At 45.3% G+C, this 23,514-nt stretch overlaps 1 protein-coding gene across 6 annotated transcripts in view; it reads left to right on the top strand.

The window, feature by feature from the left end:
- VANGL1 (VANGL planar cell polarity protein 1) overlaps positions 1 to 23,514 on the top strand; it is a 51,552-nt gene that overhangs the window by 9,251 nt on the left and 18,787 nt on the right. For 4 of the 6 annotated variants that reach the window (XM_083593526.1, XM_083593523.1, XM_083593527.1 and 1 more), the window contains 3 exons: positions 3,660 to 3,786; positions 6,824 to 7,431; positions 23,212 to 23,345. In XM_083593526.1, coding sequence (XP_083449652.1) covers positions 3,660 to 3,786; positions 6,824 to 7,431; positions 23,212 to 23,345 — 869 coding nt within the window. The remainder of the gene's footprint in view (positions 1 to 3,659; positions 3,787 to 6,823; positions 7,432 to 23,211; positions 23,346 to 23,514) is intronic. The other 2 variants (XM_083593528.1, XM_083593525.1) reach the window with 1 other exon arrangement.

Below are 23,514 nucleotides of genomic sequence, written 5' to 3'. Positions count from 1 at the left end.
ATATTCTGCTACATCGCTGGACATATATACAGTGGATGCTCGGGTTGCGAATGTGATCCAGGCGGGATGCACGTTCGCAACCCGCAGCGTCCGCAACCTCAGCGGCGCGTCTGCGCATGCGCGGGTTGCAATTTGGCGCTTCTGCACATGCACAAAGTGTGATTTAGCGCTTTTGCGCATGTGCGACCACCAAAACCCAGACGTAACCCATTCCGGTACTTCTGGTACTGCCAAGGTAACTACCATAGAGTTTTCAAAATTTTCAAAAAGTTTGGGGGGGAGTGTCCGTGGCTTGGCTTTTGAAAAATCGGGGGTCCTCAGTAATTAGCTAATTGGGAACCACAGACGTAGCATAATTCCCTGCCCCAGATTTTCTATAAAACGTATTTCCAAAGGGGATTGCTGTAACTGGTGCTTGTTGGTTTGAGTGATTCCTTTTAAAGTCCGTTTGAAGTTTGCAGAGGAAGAAACCGCTCTGTTTTCAGCAAGTGGTTTGAATTCAATCGGATTCCTGTAAAACTGACTTCAGCTGCCCATCGGCTGATCTGTGCTTAGAACATGCCCCTTTGGAGACAGGCTTCCGGCCCCAGTGGGGGTCCCTGTAAGAAACATTCCTGATAGCCCCTTCATAGATGCCTCTGTACCTTCCCCACGGCTGACGTCACATAGAACGTTAGGAGTGCGGCAATTGGACATGGTGTGGCCTTGCAGGCCAAACTGGGACTTGTGCCAGGTTTAATTAAGCTTGTCCAGTCCACACTACATCTAACAATTTGTGGGGGTGGGAAATCCCAGAAGTGTCATTCTTTCAATGCATATCAAAATGACTATGTATTATAAAACAACTATTTAAACAAATTTTTCAGTCACATGTCCAACGTACCACATAAAAACAAGATTCCAAAGAATCTCTTTGACTTCCCTCCTCCCCTTTGTGGGTCCTATTGTTAATCATTTCCTCCTGCATCTTTTATGATAATCCAACTTCTTTTACCTCTCCATTATGTCTAAAATTCACCATTAAACTACAAGTGGTATTCCAATCCTACTAATGATTTTAACTGTTTACAATGGTTTTTAAGATAAGTTACAAATTTCCCCCATTCCTTATTAAATTTTTGGTCTTCCTGATTTCTGATTCTTCCGGTCATTTTGGCGTAATCCATCAAGTTGATCTGCCATTCTTCTCTGCTAGGAGCTTTATCTTCTTTCCATCTCTAAACAAGCTTTTTTTCAACTCCTCACTCTCTCTGATCCACCTGGTCTCTCTCTATACTTTTTGTGCAGAATCACTTCCCAATGGCTTTTCTCGTAATCTGCGCCCTTCTCTCACTTTCACTAAGTTTCTCTCCCTACTCTCTTACTTGGTTCCATGTCCATTGTTTTTTCAACTTTGACAAAAGAAAAAAAAATGACAGTTAACTATATAGTTTCAGAAGCCCATAGGCCCCCTTGAATTTAGACATAGTCTCTCAGGGGATGGGGTTTCTGTGCTACTTGACTTGCCTGAGTCTTTATCTGTTTTACTACAGGAGACGTAATTCTTTACAGGTGGGTAACAAGATACTTGTTTCAAGTGGTGTTGATTATCATTAAGGATCGAGCAGGAGTATTCTGAAACAAATAATTTTCTTTTCTGCCAGCTCTCTCTGACCCTCCTCTCTCTTTACCTTTTGTGCAGAATCACTTCCCAGTAGCTGTTCCCTTAACTTGTACCTTCCCTCTATGTCACTTAAGTTTCTCTCTTTGAGTGCTGTCCTAACTCTCTTACTTTGTTCCCCATCCCTTGAAACAATAATCTCTACCAAGCAGTGGCATAGCATGGGGGGGGCTGAGGGGGCCATCGCCCTAGGCCCAGTATTTTTGGGGGGGAGGGCACATCATGGCGCCTTGCCGTGTCTCGAGCTGTTGTGTCCTTGAAGCAGCAGGCGTGCAGCCTGGCCCCTGCGAGCCCAGCACTGCTTCTGCGAGCGGCGCTGCTTGCAGGGAGGGCACCGTGAGCTATTGTGTTCTTTTTGCAGCTCCCTCCAGCTGGGAAGGGGAGCTGAGAAGAATTCCCAGCATCATTTTTGTGACTCTTGCAAAACAACGCTGGACTCACGGGGCGCCATCAGTGTGTCTGTTTTGCAGCACTGGGCAGGGCAGGGGTCGCTCCGGTGGCATGCCCTGCCCCCATAGCCCTCCCCACCCACGGCACATTTTTTTGAGGGGGCACAATGCCCACACACCCTTCCCCACGCCCCTGCCTGTCCCTGGTGGCAATCAGGGATGCAGTGCCCCTGCTACCAAGAAAATGCCCTAACCCTGAGCCTTGCTCGGAAGAAATGTTAAAAGGAAAATACATATCCTTTGAAATGTAAGCTACCAAATATGCAGTACACAGACACCATCAGTCAAAAGATCTGAATTTGTATTGGCCATCATTATATACCCGGAATAAGTGTTCTGGAATCTGTTCCTTCAGTGCTAGAGAGGAACACTTTCTTGCTTCTTCTAACCACCATGGTTAACTGCTAGTCACAGGGATGCCCAAGTGAGGAAGATAAATTAAGTCAACAGCTGCTTTCGGTAAGTTACTGGCCAAAACCATAGTCAGTCAAGTAAATGTTGGACTTGTAGGGTATTAGCTATTCTGCCTAATACTAAGGCTTCAGTATCTGAAGAAGCGTGCATGCACACGAAAGCTCATACCAATAACAAACTTAGTTGGTCTCTAAGGTGCTACTGGAAGGAATTCTTTTATTTTGTTTCAAAAAAGGCCTCCGGCAGTTCTGAGGGAGGGAAAAGTTACTTTGTCATACGTAAATTTGTCAGCTCAAGAAACTAAAGAAAAGTTTTTTAAAAGAAATGAAATTATACCATTGAATGCTGGGCTTTCCCCAGATTGACAGCCCCAGTGCAGTACAACTTACTGCCTGACCAGAAGTTCTCTGTCTTGGATATGTTTTGAACCTTGGACAAGAGAGAAATTTAAGATTTGGCTGCCAGCGATGGTTAGCGTATGTGTGGGTTGGTGCGAGATTCCAGTTCTGTACAGATGGGAGAATTTGAGCCTGCTGAGACTCTCATCCTGCTGCGGCTTCCCTTGTGGGGTGTGTGTGTGTTTGTGTATATAGACTCCTAAGTGAGAGCTGTCAACCAGATTCCAGAATATTTGAAGGGCGTGCTTGTTGAAGGCAGCAGATTATGGATGACCTGTTGCCAGTGAGGTCACCAAAGGTGAATGAAACAAGATCTCCTCAGATCCTCCTTACTGAGGTGATACTTCGCAGCAATGCTATACCGCACTTCCTTCATAATCTTCTTAGACCTCCTGAGGAATTGGGTGGCTATGCAACATGGCCCTTTCTCTTCTTGGGAACACTTGAAAAGCCTTTGCATGCCAATTTATTTTATTTCATTGACATTTGTGTGTGTGTGTGTGTGTGTGTGCGCGCGCGCAGTGCTATTTCTCTAGAAAAAGAGGTGCCGGAACTCACCATGAACTCATTCTCTTAGAATATCAAGAGGTACTGGAACTGAGTTCTGACAAGTTCTGTCTGAAAAAATGCCCTGTGTATACGTATAAATATGTATGTCTGCTTTTATACTGTTCATTGAAGGACAGAACAATCAGCATGTGAAACATTTTCTCCTTTTTATTTTTTAAATGGAAAAAGAAGTCGGGACAGGCACAAATCACCACGAAGTAAAGATGGAAGCCGATCAGAGAAATCTGTTACCATTCAAGCGCCAACAGCAGAGCCATTGCTGGGGAATGATTCTTCTCGGGCAGAAGAAGCTCAGGTAAGGAGTGAGGAAGGTGAGCAGCAGAATATGGGCTGCAGGTGCAGGATTTTGTGGGCAGTGAATATCTTGGCACCTTGCTATTATTTCTGTTGCTGTAAATGTGTTTTTCAGGCTAATGTCATTTCAGGTGTGGCAGCAATATGCTTAGATTAACTCTTGATTTTGTTGCTGACATGCTCCTGATATGACATTTTTATGGCAAAGGCTGTCACAGAATTGCCTTGGAAGCTTTAGAAGCTATCAGCTGATCATGCCTACCTTCAAAGGTTGCAGACTGGGAATATTTAAATGTGCCTAAATGCTTTTGACCAATGCTCCAGTGTCCGGTTGTAATCTGAGTTATTCTTGACACAGGATGCTGCACTATAAATAGCACATATTTGAAAAATATTTTTCAACTGATATGTCTGGGTGGACTGACTGCTAATGGCTTCCATAGGATCTGATGCTTTCTGACTGCAAACAAAAATAGCACAACTCATTTCTCCTGTACCACTCACTAGGGACTTCAGAACTCATTCACATTCTCTCTCTGTCTCTCTCTTTCTCTCTTACACACACTCTTCTGCCTTGTTGCAGAAATCTCTGATGAGGCCCACTTGGATGGGAATCTTGTTATTTGAATCTAACAGATGTTCAGTTTCTTTGCCACTCCTGGTAAACCTGACTTTTAGACAAACAAGCCAACCAGGCCCTTAGGAGAGTAGTCAAACAACCAAATGTGTCTTGGACCTGACAGCCAAGGTAATTCAGTTCAGAGTTGAGTTGGACATGCATTTGAGAGATTGCCTCACCTCTGCCTCAGACTGCCTTGAACTTGCCTTGGGTGAGTCTTTTGCCATCTTTAAAAATAAGACTTCCAATGGCTTGCCTTAAAGAAAATGTGCTTTTCAGTTTTGGAAGGGCTGTGGAAAAGTTTACCAGTATGCAAGATTCACCTTGCATATGGTACCTTGCAAAAGTTCTCTAATCCAAAAATGTTTTGCAAATTGCTGAAGGGCAAAGGGGAAGCAGTGGCTGGCTTATTGCCATCTTTCTGTGTAGTTTCATTGGCCTTTGGCTAAGATGACGTGGGGAGAAAGATCTACCAATTATATGTACCATTGGAAGTTTACTGCAAATTGCAGCGCACTGGAGTAAGCGAAAGACCTTTGGCAATCTAATTTCCTAAACGGCAGCTCTATTTCAGATCCATACTTGGCAGACTAAATGTCTTGACACCTAGAACAGGAGTACATGGGCACAGCACAACATTGGTGATGATACCAGACACTATATTTGGCAAACATTGCAAGATAAAAAGCTTCTGCCGCTGGCTACTTGTTATGTCTACAGTGGCCAAGGAAACTTCCCAGGGAGTAGAGTGTTGGATGATCCAGGTTTAAATCCTCAGCCATGAAAATCCTTAGGGATGTTGATTAGCCCAAAGCTAATTATGCCCTATCTCAGAACTAGCTGATAGGATAAAATGGATGAGGGACCGAAACAATGGCAGCGTTTGTACATCCTAAAAAACTAGACTGTCTATGAATAAGTCTGATGACTCCTTCCCTGGAGAAAATGGAATAAACAAACAGAACTCTTGGATTCCCATTTTGTGGCTCCCTAAGCCACAAACTTGAGCCATAGTTTGGTGTTGACTTGTTGATCATGGCTTGTTGGGGAGCAGCAAACCATGGTCCATGGTTTAGATGTAATGGAAGGCCAAGACTTCCTGGTTTGTGTATCCTGCTCACACTACAGGAGGAAAAAAGTACTGTTTGAGCTATCAGGCAATGTGTGCTCTGCTTGCTCTTAGTAAAAAGCTAAAGGGACCCCTGACCATTAATCCAGTTGTGGCCGACTCTGGGGTTGCGACGCTCATCTTGTTTATTGGCCAAGGGAGCCAGCGTACAGCTTCTGGGTCATGTGGCCAGCATGACTAAGCCGCTTCTGGCGAACCAGAGCAGCGCACGGAAATGCTATTTACCTTCCTGCCAGAGCGGTACCTATTTATCTACTTGCACTTTGACATGCTTTTGAACTGCTAGGTTGGCAGGAGCAGGGAGCGAGCAACGGGAGCTCACCCTGTCGCGGGGATTCGAACCGCCGACCTTCTGATCGGCAAGTCCTAGGCTCTGTGGTTTAACCCACAGCGCCACCCGCGTCCTTTCTTAGTAAACCATGCTAAACCCAAAAGATTGGCTTTATTGTGATGTGCAAACATGTATGTTCTCCTAGGAGGAATGCAGGAATAATTATTTTTAACAATAGTGTATAATGATGACATCTCACAGGTTTTTTTGGTAATTAGTGTATTAGGCCTATTACAGTGGTACCTTGGGTTACAGATGCTTCAGGTTACAGACACTTCAGGTTACAGACTCTGCTAACCCACAAATAGTACCTCGGGTTAAGAACTTTGCTTCAGGATGAGAACAGAAATCGTGCGACGGCAGCGGGAAGCCCCATTAGCTAAAGTGGTACCTCAGGTCAAGAACAGTTTCAGGTTAAGAACGGACCTCCGGAACGAATTAAGTTCTTAACCCGAGGTACTACTGTAATTGTTCTTCCTCGTAACAATATATTTTAACTATGTGACTCATCAACTGACCAAATCTTCTTTGACCACTTAGATGTCAAGTATAACTACTGAGGGATGAGTAACTGGCTGAGATGTTTCCCCCCATTTTAAAGTGAAGTATGCTCTTCACAAAAGTAAAGCTAACAGTGAGAGTATGGGAGGGAAGCTGTGTGGTTTACTGTTATCCCAGGTGGCTATGAGGACAGTCAACTGAGGAAATCGGGAAACATCCTATGGAAAGGCTTTTGCCTATTTCTCCAGGGCATCCTATTCAGTGTGGGGAAGCCATAAATGAAGAGGGCATAGCTTGCTCTGGTCTCTTGTCAGCTGTGTGGGTTCATAGGCCCATGCATCTTGACTGGGGGATTGGAGGCCCTGAACTAGCCCTCTTCGCCTGCAAAACGAGGGCCATCCGAAAGTGTCCTGACTATAGGAGTTGCTTATGAACGTGTTCTCTTCTTTTCTGCTTAGGATGACAACTGGGGTGAGACCACAACTGCCATCACAGGTACCTCTGAACATAGCATGTCCCAGGAGGACATTTCCAGGATCAGCAAGGACTTGGAGGACAGCGTTGGCGTAGAGTGCAAGCGCTATTTTCTCTTGACGTTGGCTGCTGTTCTGGGACTCCTCGTCTTCCTCACCCCTGTTGCCTTCATTCTGCTCCCGCAGATCCTGCGAAGGACTGAGTTAGAGCCATGTGGCACTGCTTGTGAGGGACTCTTCATCTCTGTGGCTTTCAAACTCCTCATCCTCTTGATTGGCACCTGGGCTCTCTTCTTCCGCCAGCCCAAGGCTGACCTCCCCAGGGTGTTTGTCTTTCGCACCCTCATTTTGGTCCTCTTATTTCTGCTGGTGTTTTCTTACTGGCTCTTTTATGGCGTCCGCATTTTGGAATCCAAGGACATCAATTACCAGGGGATTGTACAGTTTGCTGTGTCGCTGGTGGACGCTCTTCTTTTTGTCCACTATCTCGCCATTGTGGTGCTGGAACTGAGGCAGCTGCAACCAATGTTCACGGTCAAGGTGGTTCGATCGACAGACGGAGAATCACGCTATTATAGCCTGGGACACTTGAGGTAGGTCAAAGCAGATTTGGGAAGCCAGAGCAGCAATTTGCATTTAATCTCTACTTCCTGCTTTATTTTTTAAAGGTGGAGGTTTTTTTATTTAATAGATACTAAACTTAAACTGAAGCCAGAAGAGAAACAGAATTCATCAAGCTGAATGAATCTCCCCTTTTTAATTTTGGTCTTTAGCTCAATTTCTGCAGCCCATTTACATGTACAGTCATACCTCGGAAGTCGAATGGAATCAGTTCCGGAAGTCCGTTCAACTTCCAAAATATTCGGAAACCAACGCACAGCTTCCGATTGGCTGCAGGAAGCTCCTGCAGCCAATCGAAAGCAGCAGAAGTTGCATCGGACGTTCGGGTTCCAAAGAACGTTTGCAAACCAGAACACTCACTTCCAGGTTTGTGGCGTTCGGGAGCCAAAACGTTCAACTTGCAAGGCGTTCGGGATCCAAGATACGACTGTAGTTCCTTCACAAGTTTTGCTGGTGTTTGTTGAAAACAGCTTCAGCTTGTTTTAAGTTGTGTAAGAACCCCATTTTTAGGCTCCCCACCTTGCCTCTGTGTGGGATCTAGCCCTGGTCACAGATTTGCGTCCGTGTGTGGGATTAAATGCATGTAGCAGGAGTAGGACTGGACCTCCTGGCCCTGCCCCCCACGTCATGAACCCCCCAGCTGCATAGTGACCCATGCATATAGCACCAATGTCCGAAAAAAGAGAGCCCTTCCCTCATTGGTTTCCATGCAGTTTGGGACTACCTACTGCACAAGCTCTTTCTTCCTTCTCTGGGGGGGGCAGGGTACCATTGAAAGCACTGGGCAGCCTCTTACCTGAGGAGAACTTTGAAAGTGTGGTTGTCGGCTATCTCTCTCACTCTCAGCCAGCGCTGCAAACAAGGTGGCATTAGGTGGTGAAGTTCTCTGTCCTTTACAGTTTTGCAGCTGTACAATCTAAAGGTAGTAAAGGAGGTGTGGCAGCAACATGGAGCCGCAACCCGATGGTGCTGCTTAGTAAGCATGCAGGGCTAGAAGCTTCATATCTGTTCTGAATGGAAGGCGCACCAGTTGGTGAGGAACAAAAATGCCATGTTCTGTCAGTTTGGTTAGATCGGGAAGGGAACAGTTGGCTTTCCAGATGTTGGATTCCATCTCCCTTCAGCCCCAGCTTGCAAGGCCAATTGTCAGAGATAGTGGGGCTTAGAGTCCAAAAACATCTGGAGGAAGAGCCCCATGTCACTGGACAGCAGCTGTGGTGTTGAATGTTTGAATACTCACCTGGATAAAATGCTGTCTCCATATCCAAAGCCTGGCATGTTGAGGAAAAGGTTAACCTAGAACCTTCTCTGTGATTTTGTGTGTGTTATGTTTTAGCACTATTTTATTGCATTTTGTTCCTATGTTTTACACACACACACACACACACACACACACACACACACACAGGGTTTGCATATAACAGTTCTTAACAGCTTTGGACTTCTGGGCTCTCCCCCCCCCCCCCCATATTAAGACATGATCTGCAGATTATGCTGATTACATACCTGGACTGTACCGTTTCAGACTGTAGGATGTATGGGGTTAAGCATCCCATGTAAAATATTTTATTTATGTAGTAAACTAGCACATTAGAACGAGTGCTATAGTTGTAGCCCTTGCTGTGATGTGTTCAGTTTATTAGATCTGGGAAGTCTATACATGAGGAAACACTCAGAAAGTTGTCTTCCCCCAAGCTCGCACACATGCCATCTGAAATGGAATTGCCCAAATTCCGCCGCCACACTTCGTGCAGTAATATGTAACATCAGCATTTAGATGAACCTGTTTAAACGAAAAGCAAAAAACTGGCAAAGGATGAATCAGTCTAAACTCTGGGTGGCTCCCATACCAGCTGGGGTGAAATTGAGCCGAAGCTGTGCTCTTTTTTGTGTGTGTCCTCGTTTTCTTCTCTATCCCCCCCAAAGTGGGTTGCTCCAGAGAAGCACATCAGGTGTCGAGAGGCATAGTAAGGCTTGAATCAGATTTGTTGTAGCTCAGGAGTTTGAAATCATAAGCTGCAGTTGGCAATGGGGAACAAAAGGGACAGAGGGAAAATCTCATTCTTTGAATGAGCAATGGAGGGTGTTGTAATAAGAGGTTGCATGAACCGTAAAATTGCATTTGGCTTCAGAACATTTTCACACAAGGTTTTTCAGGTATACACCTAAAACCATGTAACAGGCACATGTATAATCCAAGTACACATGAGCGAGCCAGGATTGGCTGGAGTTTTCTGTTGTCTGTACGTTTGCCGACAAACCTGTCTATGCCTCTACTTATTCTGGACTATTACTTTGGTACATTACCAACCTTCAAGAGGGTGTACCCTTGTTTTCTAGTCTTTCAATCCGTCATTTTCTCCTCTGCCCGTTGTCCATTCATGATAGTCTAGATGCCTCAGAGGAATAATGGGTTAGAGAGATGCACAGTATATTTGTCTGTAAACACGAATGACTAAAGTTCCCTTCAGGTATTACTGTCTTGGAAACTGGGCTGTGTGCTTAAGCCCTGACCCAGAGGTACACATTACAGTGGTACCTCGGGTTACAGACGCTTCAGGTTACATACTCTCAGGTTACAGACTCCGCTAACCCAGAAATAGTGCTTCAGGTTAAGAACTTTGCTTCAGGATAAGAACAGAAATTGGGCTCTGGCGGCGTGGCAGCAGCAGAAGGCCCCATTAGCTAAAGTGGTCTTCAGGTTAAGAACAGTTTCAGGTTAAGAACGAACCTCTGGAACGAATTAAGTACTTAACCCAAGGTACCACTGTAGTGTCTCAGCCCCTCACACGATGAGAGTGGTGTGCCTTTTGTGTCTATGAAGGCTTCCAATACAATTGAGAACCTTGATCTTGTGAGGCTCTCAATTATGTGGGCTAAATGTGTGGCCCCACTGTGCTTCTGTTGCCTCTTCAGGTCAGTAATTCCTGAAAAGAGCTACGCTTTCAGGCAGTGTATGAAATTCCCCAGGTGCCATGCACGGGTCCAATTGCACCTGTGTGGAGATTTTTGGGCACCAGGTTGCAACTGGCATCTCCGTCAAGCCAGCAAAAGACACACGCCTGGATGTCCTCCATCATTACATCAAGGAAAGTAAGTGCAGGGCTGAGTACAGATCTATTTCACTGTGCTGTAGCCTTTCCACAGGCCACCCAAACGGAACTCACAGACCACAATTTACAAACCTCTACCTTAGTCCATCGTTAATACCATTCCCCCTGTGTGTGTTTCTCCGCCTTGCACACTGACAAGTGAATTGTTGTAAGAGCAAGCTGCAGTCAGGCAATGTAGTTACCGGTAAGATCCTAGAATTGTTGCATTGGGAGGATCCCGAGGGCCATCTAGTCAACCCCCAAGCAGATAGACATTGCTTTGTGGCAGCCGCAGTCCAGGTATAAGGTTGCATTTGGCACCTAGCTTATATATCTGAGTTTCTAATTCTGCTCTCAAGGTGCCTGTGGAATGCTGTGGCTTGGTGCCACTTTCTTGATTCCTTGGAAGGGACATGAGATTGCTGAGAATGTGAAGCATTTGTTGTTGGTTCTCTTAGGGTGGCTGCTGTTTGGTCTTCACTTTGTATTTGTTGTACATTGCTGGATCTCTCTAGTACAGGAATCCCCACCAGGGCATCCACAGGCCCTTGTTGGTGGCCCTTGTGCAATTTTTATGCTATTTTTTCTTTTAATTGCAGGCACTTCCTCCACCTGTGGAGGGGCTTTTCTTTTTTTCTTTTTTTGGTGGGGTGGTCAATTATGCTGTGTATGTGTGTGCCTGAGAGAGATGCTCTTGGGCAAAAAGAGAGGGAAAGATGTATATGCAACTGTATAGTGTATGACGGAGAGATGCATGTGCTGCTAGTAAGCTTTTCCCTAAGCAATAGGGAAGTTTTACAATTTTCCTCTCCCTGCAATTGCCCTTGCGCTGAGAGTGGTAAAAAGGGGGCTGGACTGAAGAACCAAGTGAATCTTTATATGGTGCCCCCTTTCCTACTGCTTGACTGATCAATAGGAGGGTTCATTGTTGGCCATGTAAGCGGAGGCAGCAGGCCAGAACTAGCCCAGGCAGAAGATCGCACAAGAAATAGGGGAAAGGCGTGTTTCTTGGACACTGTACATGCTGCCCAGAGAATGTGCATACTGCTAGAACAGGGATGTCCAACAGGTCGATTGTGATCAACTGGTCGATCCCTGGGAGGTTTTGGTCGATTGCTGGCTTCTCCATGCAGCCCTGGCCCCTCGCCCCATCCTCTAGATAGCCAGAACGGAAGTTGGCCTTGCTGTGAGGCTTACTGTTTCATTAGCGATTTCTAGGTGAGTGACTTTATTCATTTATTCCTTTGCCCTGCTCCCCCCCCAAAAGGGACGTTCCCCCCTAAAAAAAAAGCTCAAGAAAGGGGTAGATCACTGCCAGTTTTTAATTGTAGATCACAGTTTCTTGGAAGTTGGACGTCCTTGTGCTAGGAGAATCTACAAAATGCATTGCAAATACGTACTTTCCCTAAGGCCTGTTTGGAATTACAGCATATGTGATGTCAGGTGTGGGAAAACTGAGACGTAATTGCCAGTGTGCAGTCAGGAGACTTGAAGTGCACACTGGCTTTTGCATTGGCAAGACAGAGCAGGTTTTGGCTCTACTCAATCAGCTAAGGGGCAGTAGGGCCTAAAGCTTAAGGCACTTTAAAGCACCTCACAGGGCTCTTTACCAGCCCTGCATAGTGCTTTAAAGTACCTGGCTTTGGGACTTCAAGGGTGCTCAATCTTGCTGGATCAGACCAGAGGCACCAGAGTGCAACGGTGCTTTCCACAGCAGTATGCTTTTTCTCTGTTTCTCCTATTCAGTGTCCCTGCAGCCCACACTGTTCAAAGCCCAGCATGTGCCGAGTGCAAATGAAACTCTATAGGATCTCTATAAGGTGCTGCTCCTGGAGTAATGAATGATCTGGCTGTTCACTGGCATTGCTGGGTGAATATGAGTGGGCTTTTAATTCCCTCCAGTTCCAACAAGATCTTATTCTCAAAGGTTCATAGGGTTGCAGCCCCGAGTTCATCTTTTCTTGAAAAATTGCTTAAGCTCATCTGAACTTTTGTGTATTCTTGCCTCTTACTATATATCAACACCAGTTTGGCTCAGAATAAAGCATCTACTCTTCTAGGTTTGTGGATAAGCACTGCCACTGAGAGCAAAGTAAGTTGGCTGCTAGAGCCTGATTTTCACCTAAGCATTTTATCTGTTCATTTTCCTCCTTGGTGCTTCTTCTTCTTGTCTCCCCTGTATTGACCTCTCAGGATTATCAATAGAAAATACTTCTAGTTCAGCACTGTCAGTTGGTGGTTGGGGAAGAGCAGTTGAAATAACAGCTGACTTAGTTCAGCTTGTTCTCCTTCCTTGTGTGCAAGTGTAGGGCAAAAAGAGGTTTGGCACGCTGGCTGCACTCTTTGGAAGCCTTTCAAGATCAGGAGTTGGAAATGGTTTCTGTGGCCCAGCGGTTTCCTGAGGAATTCGGGCTGCGTTAACTAGTGCGCTAAAATGTTTAAAACTAAATAAATAAAAAGCTTAACTGTGGAAGTTGTTTGATCAGTCTGTTAAGAAAGATGCATCCTCAAAACTAAAGGATTAAGAATATCGGCACCTCTTTTTTGCATTCTTTTTGAAAATGTAAGAGCTTCAAGATCCTTTCACAACCCCCTGAACATTTCACGTACCTCATGCGTACCCTGAGAAGTGTAAAGCATTTTGCCTTAGGATTAGTTCTTCCTTTCTAAGCCCCTCCTGATGACCAGATCACTAGTCATGCCTGATTTATAAACAGTGTAACTTGAGGACCACCACAACAGATACTCTGGCGAGACTTAAGAAGACTGCTTAATCTTGAAAATATTATTTGAAAGATTAATGGCCCCATCTCCTTCCTGGTCCTTTCTGTGTGTCAGAGGGAGACCTGGCAGATTCTGCTTCTCTCAGCAGAGTAATGGCAGAAACTGCACCTGCCAACCTCTTCCCGCCTGCAGGCAAGCAGTGAGGGCTCGTCCACCCAGGGCCGGATTTAGGTTTGATGAGACCCTAAGCTACTGAAGGTAATGGGGCCCTTTATATGTCCAGCTGTTCTTTGTCAACAACAAATTGTCACTGTTTTTTGTGTTGAATATATGCTATGGTAATTTGTGGACCTAATAGGTATCTAAAGCCATTTACACATAACAAAATACAGCGGTACCTCGGGATGCGAACGGGATCCGTTCCGGAGCCCTGTTTGTATCCTGAATGAAACGTAAGACGCGACGGCGCACGTGCACGGGGCGCGTTTTGCCGCTTCCACACATGCATGTGACATCATTTTGAGCGTTTGTGCATGCACGAGTGGCGAAACCCGGAAGTATCGCTCTCCGTTACTTCTGGGTTGCCGCAGAGCGCAATCCGAAAGCACTCAACATGAAGCACATTCAACCCGAGGTATGACTGTATGTATTTCATCAAAGTAATTGTTGAAAAGTCCATGCAGAATGCAAAGTCCATGCAGAATGTAGGCACCCTATATATAGAAATGAGCAAACGAGTGATATTTTAGGGAGCAGGCTAGCAGGAGGGGACCATGACTTACATCATAGGAGCCAACACAACACAAAACATTGTTGCTGTATGTAGGTTTTATTTTATTTGTTTTTTATCTTATATTTTGGAAATGTACATCCAGTGTTTCCCCTTTAATTTTTTGGGGGCCCCCCAAGTGAGTGGGGCGCTACGCTTGTTTAGCTTATACATACGTCCGGCACTGCGTCTACCCCTCTGTTTGCCCTGCTGCTTCCCCCCAAGGAAACCTGCAATTTACCGCTGAGTCGGACCAAATGGCCATTAGGTTTTCCATGGACTGCATTCAGTGGTAGACAGCGTGTTTTTCTGGGGGAGCTGCGGGGCAAACACAAAACTGCTCAGACCCATGCTTTCTAGGCATGGGGCAATGGGAAGTGTGGGTGAGCCCTGGCTGTTACTTCTAGCCAGATAGCCGATCCATCAAGCTCATTTCTGCTCAATGCACTCTTGTCTTTTTGCACACATAGAGTTGCTCTGGAAGTGACTCTCCTCTGGGCCTGAAACTTTTGAATATCGATATGTTTTGGATTCCTTCCATTCTTTTTGAGAAAGTGAGTGGATTTGCCCTTAGTAAACTGTCTTTCAAAAAATGCTCTCTCTGTGCTTCTCATGGAAAGGGGGGAGGGGTGAATAAAACAAATGCAAGGTGTATATATATTTTTAAAAGGTGGAATAAATTTGTATGCACAAGACTTTCCAGCACTCCTGGCACCTGATGAAGTTTTAGAACAGCACATACTACTATAGCTGCCGCCTTACTTGCCAGATCATGCTCTGACATGACCCACTTGCTGAGTTCACTGCAAGAAGGGGAGCGCTGGTGCGGGAGTCTACTAGCACAGCAGAAGGCTAGACAAGACTGAAGCAAGTTGTTGCAACGTCAAAGTGAAATTGCATGCCTGCTTCTGAAACACCCCATAAAAAAATCAAAAGATTTATAGCCCAGCAAGCCTGGTTTTCTACAACCATTATGCATGGTATCATAAGTTTTTCCTTCTTAATTACTGTGGAAGGGCAATTCGTTGGTGGCCAGGGAGTTTTAAAAAGAACCTTGCAGAGCAATTCTGTATGGGTCTATTCAGAAGTAAACCTTATTGGGTTCAATATAGCTTAAAGGTAAAGGTAAAGGTACCCCTGACCGTTAGGTCCAGTCGTGGACAGCTCTGGGGTTGCGACGCTCATCTCGCTCTATAGGCTGAGGGAGCCAGCATTGGTCTGCAGACAGCGGACTTGTGGGTCATGTGGGCAGCATGACTAAGCCGCTTCTGGCGAACCAGAGCAGTGCACGGAAACACCGTTTACCTTCCCGCCGGAGCGGTACCTGTTTATCTACTTGCACTTTGATATGCTTTTGAACTGCTAGGTGGGCAGGAGCTGGGACCGAACAATGAGAGCTCACCCCGTCGCAGAGATTCGAACCGCTGACCTTCTGATTAGCAAGCCTAGGCTCTGTGGTTTAGACCACAGCGCCACCCGCGTCCCCACTCAATATAGCTTACTCCCAATTAAGTCGGTATAGGATTGCAATCCTAACATGTCAGGGCTGGGGAAGTCTTCCCAATGGCCTGTGGTTTTTCTCCAGCCTGCTGAAGTCAACATCATCTAGCTATGGAGGGAGAGAAGGTGAATAACACAAGGGCTCTCCTTGCATAAGTGCCCTGGGGAGCCGCCATAGATCAGTCCTACCCAGGAGAGGAAAGCCATTCAGACAGCACACATTTCCTTGCCCTTATCAAAGCTTCTTCTTTCAAATGCAGTAGTTGGCACAGTGGGACAACTATCTTACAAAATTGCTTCCAGCAACACATATTTTGATGCCTGAGGTGGAAAATCCAAGATGTGTCCCCTTCTTTCACTTCATCCCCGTGCTGGGGAACCAGCCCCCCCCCAATACATTTAATAACACTGCCTGTGATGTTCTCTCCAATGCACCAGTATAATGTGGTGTTCCTTAACAATCACAGGGTAGTTTCCATATTTACTTTATCGTGGTCCTGTTCTGTTCTAGGTGCCTCACACATAGCTGCTATGTGCAGTCTCTTTGCTTTCCTTGCATGCTGCTGAGGCGCATAAACCCCTGACATAAACCTCTCAGGCGGTTTCCCTATGAAGCATAGCAAACCTCTTAAAGGGATATCACCACATCTCCCTCTTTTTTTAATAATAATACTAAAAACTGATAAACAAAAAATGTAATGCAGTAATAGTAACACATAATCACTTTCAGTGAGTCCTTCTGGCTTTCTTATGGCTCTGTTGGACCTCCCTTAGCTGTACAGTATTCCAGTTCCTGGTGCCTATTTGCCATGTCCAGGGCAGCTGTTCACCAGCTCCATCTGGTACGCAGGCTGAGACCCTACCTGCCCGCAGACTGTCTCGCCAGAGTGGTGCTTGGACTACTGCAATGCGCTCTACGTGGGACTACCTTTGAAGGTGACCCGGAAACTACAACTAATCCAGAACCCGGCATCTAGACTGGTGACTGGGAGCGGCCGCCGAGACCACATAACACCAGTCTTGAAAGACCTACATTGGCTCCCAGTACGTTTCCAAGCACAATTCAAAGTGTTGGTGCTGACCTTTAAAGCCCTAAACGGCCTCGGTCCAGTATATCTGAAGGAGCGTCTCCACCCCCATCATTTTACCCAGACACTGAGGTCCAGCACCGAGGGCCTTCTGTCGGTTCCCTTACTGCGAGAAGCCAAGTTACAGGGAACCAGGCAGGGGGCCTTCTCGGTACTGGCACCCGCCCTGTGGAACGCCCTCCCACTAGATGTCAAAGAGAACAACAACTTCCAGACTTTCAGAAGACATCTGAAGGCAGCCCTGTTTAGGGAAGCTTTTAATGTTTGATGTATTACAGTATTTTAATATTTTTTTGGAAGCCGCCCAGAGTGGCTGGGAAAGCCCAGCCAGATGGGCGGGGCATAAATAATAAATTATTATTATTATTATTATTATTATTATTATTATTATTATTATTATACTGTTTTGTTTTGCTGAGTTTTGGGGAGTTGTTTCTCTGCTTTCTTCCCCTGTCATGGATTTGAGTCCCGCATTTGGTGCAGAGTGGTGTTGGTTGTCCATCATTGTTTCTGAGTGAATAATAATAATAATAATAACAATAATAATAACAATAATAATAATAACAATAATAATAATATTGAATCAGTAGGAGATGCCTTCTCTTCCATCGTGTGATCGCTTCATATGATATTGAAGCCACTTAGTGGTGGAACACTGTCTGTTCCCCTTTTGGATTTCCATTCCTACAGTGGTACCTTGGGTTACAAACGCTTCAGGTTACAGACTCCGCTAACCTGGAAGTAGTACCTCGGGTTAAGAACTTTACCTCAGGATGAGAACAGAAATCATGTGGTGGCAGCGGGAGGCCCCATTAGCTAAAGTGGTACCTCAGGTTAAGAACAGTTTCACCTTAAGAACGGACCTCCGGAATGAATTAAGTTCTTAACCAGAGGTACCACTGTATTGGAACTCAGCACATAATTTTCTTGAAGTGATGGCAAGTCTTTGGTACCCTTATCGTATTACCATTTCCCCTCAGCCTTGCACAGATTTTTGCATGGGTAGATGTCAGCATCACATTGACCTTGCAGTGCAAATTGTTTCGCAGGCATAAGCCAAATGGAAGCCCCTTGAAACAGCAGCTTCCACAGAGTGAGTTAAAAGTGCACAGCTTTGCCCTTTCCCTAACTAGGAGCACCTGCCCAAACCCTGCAGATGCATCCCAAGTGGAGAAACACCTGGCACCTGCCGTATCCCCAGAGTTCATCCCTTGTGGGAATGAGAAAATGACATACTTGTTCAGTTGTTTGGGATCCAGGTGTAACAGCAGGCAGCTTTTTCTCACAATTACTAAAGGATGCACCCCGGGAGTTGGCTCTTCTGCCTTTCAGCAGTGCCCAGTGCGGTTAGTCTGCCTAGCTCCTCTTTCAACCTTTTTCTTACGGCTAGGGGCACATTTCTTGAGACAGGAATGGTAGGTGTGTAACCTTTTTCTCTGTGGTGTTTGCTGACTTAATCAGGTTTAGGTCTCAGCATGCTTTTAACCCTATGATGGGCACTGGTGATGTTGGCACGGTTACAAGCTGCACTTGCATGGCATTGCCCTTGTGTTTAATTACTAGTTCACACATGCCCTTGTCTGGAATGGGGGTTATCTTCAAAGTTTTTAGATTAAACTTCTTGTACTCTAAATAGAGGGGCTTGACTTGCATTTTGTAACTTTATTGTGTGGCCCCATGTCTACCTTAAATGTTACCGTGTTGAGGAAAATGATCTGGTCTTGTGATGTTTCATCCTCTTGCAGCTTGCCAGTGCAGAAATCTTCCCCACCCTCACCCGTGCAGTTGCTAACTTCACCATGCAGAGCATGAACTCTCCGTTGGTGATACTGCGTCTTATGGCTTTAATTGCAGACCCTTGAAAATAGTGCAGCTGCTTGCGTATGTTGCAACGTATGCTGGGCACTTCAGCCACATTTGGTGCACAGCTTTTTCCTGTTTTCTTCTTTGTGTCTTGCTCCAGTTGCTTGCTTCCACTTGGAGCTCTCAGTTTTGTTTGGTTTCTGCGTGGACTTGTGGGGTGGTGCTTTCCAAATTCCTAGGCCTTCTCTAGGGTCCTGCTTGCCTTGTAATGTTTGCATTCCCTGCACTGTTGCTTCAGCTGTTTTGCAAATTCTGAATGCCTTTTCTAATGCGGGATCAGCATTTTCCAGCAGCCTTTTCTGGATGCTGTTGTCTTGGATTCCCAATACATACTAGCTGCTCTCTCAGGCAGGTTTCAGTTAACTCTCCATAATTGCATGTTTCCATAGCAGGCTGAGAACAGCCACAAAAGCCTCAACCGTTTCTCTCTCTCCGGTCTCATTTTGAATGTACAATGTTCAAAGGTATCATTCCTTTTAGGGAGGCAGTTTTCCTCAAACCTTTCCTGCGCCAACTTGTAGTTAAGTTTTTTTCAGTGGCAGAACGTTGTAAGCCATTGCATAGATACGTTGCTTCTTTGTCCACTACATTGAGAAAGAAAGGGCGCTGTCTTCTGACTGTGCATCATCCATTTCTGTTTTTACCCAGCACCACATAGAAGTCAAAGGCTTGTTTAAAATGTTGCCAGCCTTCTGCTTCATTGCTGGAGAGGCTCAGTATAGTTGGTAGTCCTAAATCAACATTCTTACTTTCCTTGACTTCTCTTCTCTTCTAACCAGACAGGTTTTTCTGGAGACATCCCACTCCTGCTACCGTTTTCTTAGATGCACCTATAAAGTCTGATACCAGATTTCTTCAATATAATGTTGCTTCGTTTATTTAACTATTGGGGGGGGTCATGTCACAATTTACCTTCTCATGGTTCTGTTCTAGGTGTCTCTCACACAGCTCCCACCTACAGTCTCCCTTCACCCCACCTGGCCCCAAAATATAACAGACCTCTTAAAGGGGACATTGCCACACTTGCTTTTAATGGCACTGAAACTCAGTTATATGAAATGGATGCCTCAGTTTGACTTCTTTTAGACCTGGCTAGCGGGGAAAGGGTTTGTGTGTTACATTAGAGATGTTATCCTATAGAATTGTGGAGTTGGAAGGGACCCTGAGGGTCATCTAGTCTAGGAATATGCAGCTGCCCCATATGGGCATCAAACCTGCAACCTTGGCGTTAACAGCACCTTGCTCTGACCAACTGAGCTATCCCTGTTGCTTTTAGCAGCAGAAATTAGTCTGGAAATTAGCATGGAAAGAGAGGGCTAATGTGTCCCTTCTGTGGCATTAATAACCCACAGTAAAACCTAGACTCATTTAATCTGGCCAGTAGCCAAATAACTTTGGGAGACCTTCTCACTGTTTCATTCATTAGCTGAACGCCTTTGCAAGCTTTTCTCTCTGCTGAGATGGTTTCCATTCTTTGCTGCCTCTTGGTAGTGTTTGCTCATAGAAGTGAATACCTGTGTGGGAAGAGAAGGGTGTGTACATGCGCTAACGTTGGGTGGGGGGCGGTTCCCATTCCTTTATGGCTCGTAACATGCAGCCGGCAAAGCTGAGTTACAAAGGGTGGTGCGTCTCCTTGATGTGGGCAGGAAGGTTTAAGCAATGCAGCCCCAGGGGGCTGTTTCAGGCATGTGCTCATTCTGCAAATGATTGTGACCTTTCTGGTTTTCTTGTTGGTGCCATCCATGTAATTAAGGTCTGCTCCTCCTTGCATTTCAGCTGCCGCCTCTCTTTAGTGGGCAAAGGAGCAAGTAAAAAAAGGAAGGGGGTTAGAAAACCAGAAGCCTCATTGGACCCAGCCAATGATGCTTCTTTTGTATGTAGATGGTTCAGCAAAAAAAGGAACACAAAGAACTTACGTATTTCTCCTTAGTTGACAGCCACAAGATGGTTATATGCATGCAAGTAGAGATTACAAATAACACCAACAATAAATGAATGGAGTGGGGTGAAATGGGACATTTCTTTAATGGCCAAATTGAGCCATTTTATCGGGGGTGGGGGGAGAGAGCAACAGTATATTTTTGATAAAACTTGAAACCCATTTACTTCGAGAATCAAAGGAGAAATAGAAATTATTTTAAATGATACTATTATGAGAAACAATAATATTTGTAATGGAATAGCTTGGTAACGGTGTCTGTTTTATAAGATGTTAAATTAATAAAGAAGTAAAATCATTGCATGTGTTAGGAGTTTAAGATACTGGAATAATACATATAAATGTGTATATACTATGGGCTGTGACCCCATTTGCTTCTCTTGCCAGCCATACCTTCCCGCCAAAAGAAAGTATTTCTTTACACATAGTGCATAGTTGAACTATGGAATTTGCTCCTGTAGGGGACAGTGATGGCCACCAACTTACTTGGCTTTAAAGGAGGATTGGAGAAGCCCATGGAGGAGAGGGCTCTCAGTGGTTACTAGCTGGGATGGCTCTGTTTTGCCTGCACAGCTGGAGGCAGTAGTTCTTCCGAATACCAGTTGCTGGAAACCACAGGACAGGAGAGTGTTCCTATGCTCAGATTTCTCACAGGTATCTCGTAGGTCACTGTGAGAACAGCATGCTGGACTAGATAGATGGGCCATTGAGCTGAGCCAGCAGGCTCTTCTTACGTTCTAACCCTCTGCCCCGCTGGCCAACCCCTTCCCTTTACACCTGGCTAACCCACCATATTTCCATTGCTCACCTGAGCTGCTTACCTGCCCACATCTCTGTCTTCTGGTTCCCTCCTCCTTACCTTGCCTGGGCTGCTTGCCTGGGTAGCCTGCACAGTCACATCTCCATCCTCCAGACCCCTCCTCCTTGCCTTGCCTACCACCCTGATCACCTACCTGCGTCTCCCTCCTTCAGATTGCTCTGCCTCACCCAGACTTCTTGCCTGATCCACTTGCTTGCTTGCTTCGCACATCTCCATCCTCAGGCTCCCTCCACTCCTCACCTGTGCCTTCATGTTCGTCCTCCAGATACCCTCTCCTCTCCTCTCCTGGGCTGCCCTCCCAATGGACCAGCAGCTCCCCATACTGTAGGTCCCTTCCAATTCTACTGTTCTAGGATTCTATTATTTTATCATCCAGTATCAGCTGCCTGTGGCCAAGCAAACTGCAGCATGATTATATCCTTATAGTTTTATTAGAGAGAAAGCTCTCATAGTAATTAATATAGAATAGATAATATATGAATCAATGCAATAAAAATAAAAAGCAACCAATACAAAAATATTAGGACTTATTAAGTTGCAAATGGTGTTACCAAGCTTTGTTATCAATGCTTGTATAAACAAATGATTTGATTTGCCTCTGAAGTTTTAAAATAAAGGAAAAGGGAGAACTATGAGCCAAAATAGATGGTGGTGAAAGATCACCAATAATAATAAAATTATTATTACTTGATCTCTCAGTAATTATAGCTTAAAACAGCTGCAAGTAATCCCCCTCCCTGCCCCCAAATTAGGTTGGTGTTGAGATGCTAGGAGAGGGAAGGTTTAACCCATGGGTAGGCAAAGTAAGGCCCGGGGGTCGGATCCGGCCCAATCGCCTTCTCAATCCAGCCCGCGGATGGTCCGGGAATCAGCATGTTTTTACATGAGTAGAATGTGTCCTTTTATTTAAAATGCATCTCTGGGTTATTTGTGGGGCCTGCCTGGTGTTTTTACATGAGTAGAATGTGTGATTTTATTTAAAATGCACCTCTGGGTTATTTGTGGGGCATAGGATTTCATTCTTCTTTTTCCAAAATATAGTCCGGCCCCCCACAAGGTCTGAGGGACAGTGGACCGGCCTCCTGCTGAAAAAGTTTGCTGACCCCTGGCTTAACCTTTCTCCTGAACACTTTTCCTGATCTAAATCATACGTGATGCCTATATGTGGCTCCTCTGGGAAACACATAATTTTTGATCAGGGAAATTGTAGTGTACTTATGTGTAGGGGGAAGGGTTAAAAAGAAAATTTCCCCTGCTACTGCAGCCCCACCCAAACCCTCCCACTAACGTGCAGAGAGAATTTCTTTAAAGTTTTAAAACAGCGGCAACAACACAGCCCTGTCCTCTAATTACAATAAGCTGGATAAAAACCAGTGTCGGAGGAGGCTTAAGAGAAGCATTGCAGATGGTACTCTTGCTCATACACTCAACAGCATTGCAGTTACATGGTGGGGGGTGGAATATGGTTCTTGGAAGGCTGAGTCTTTCTTTCTTTCTTCTTAAACATTTTTATTTCATTTTAATACATCACATACAAAAAAGAAATATAGAAATAAACAAAGGCTGAGTCTTTCACTGAACCAGCTTGGTGGTGAGAAATTAAAAGGCGCAATAGTGGCTCTTCAGACACAATGCATAAACAGGTTAAAAACAGCTGCTTTATTTTCCTGGCACTATAATGAGTAGACCTGAGGTGACCTAGGCAGCTTTCGCCAACCTTGGGTCCCCAGATTTTGCTCCCATCATCCCTGACCACTGGTTCTGCTGGCTAGGGATGAAGGGCATTGTAAAGTAACAACAGAAAGTCTTTATGTGAGTTAGGGTTAAAATGAAGGCTTTCCTTGGGTTTGTGCTTGCCAAAATACAGAGAGACTATGGAAGTTGTTCTCATATGTTGTGGTTTTCATGAACTACATTTTTGATATATATATATATTTCTTCCCATTTCTCTTTCCAGTATCCAGCGTGCTGCTTTAGTCGTTCTGGAAAATTACCACAGAGACTTTTCTGTCTGCAACCCACTGTTGTTAACAGCTTCCAAAGCACGTGCAGAGAAGCACATGGCGGGTCTGAAGGTCTACAATGTCGATGGTAGGTTGAGAGAGGGCAGATTAATTGGGGGTAATGTTTGGAAGCTGCTCTATGTCTTTCCCCCTTTTGCTTGACCGGGACTGCAGGAAAGTCAGGCTGCTATCCCACCCCTTCCCTTGCCTCTGTTAGGATCCAAGGTTGAAGCTTTCAGCTTATTTTTCACATGCTG

The sequence above is a fragment of the Podarcis filfolensis genome (assembly GCF_964270895.1).
Source record: "Podarcis filfolensis genome assembly, chromosome: 17".
In the NCBI taxonomy this organism is placed as follows: Eukaryota; Metazoa; Chordata; class Lepidosauria; order Squamata; family Lacertidae; genus Podarcis; species Podarcis filfolensis.
Note: the sequence above shows the minus strand (reverse complement) of the source record. Positions and strands in the feature narration are given on the sequence as shown.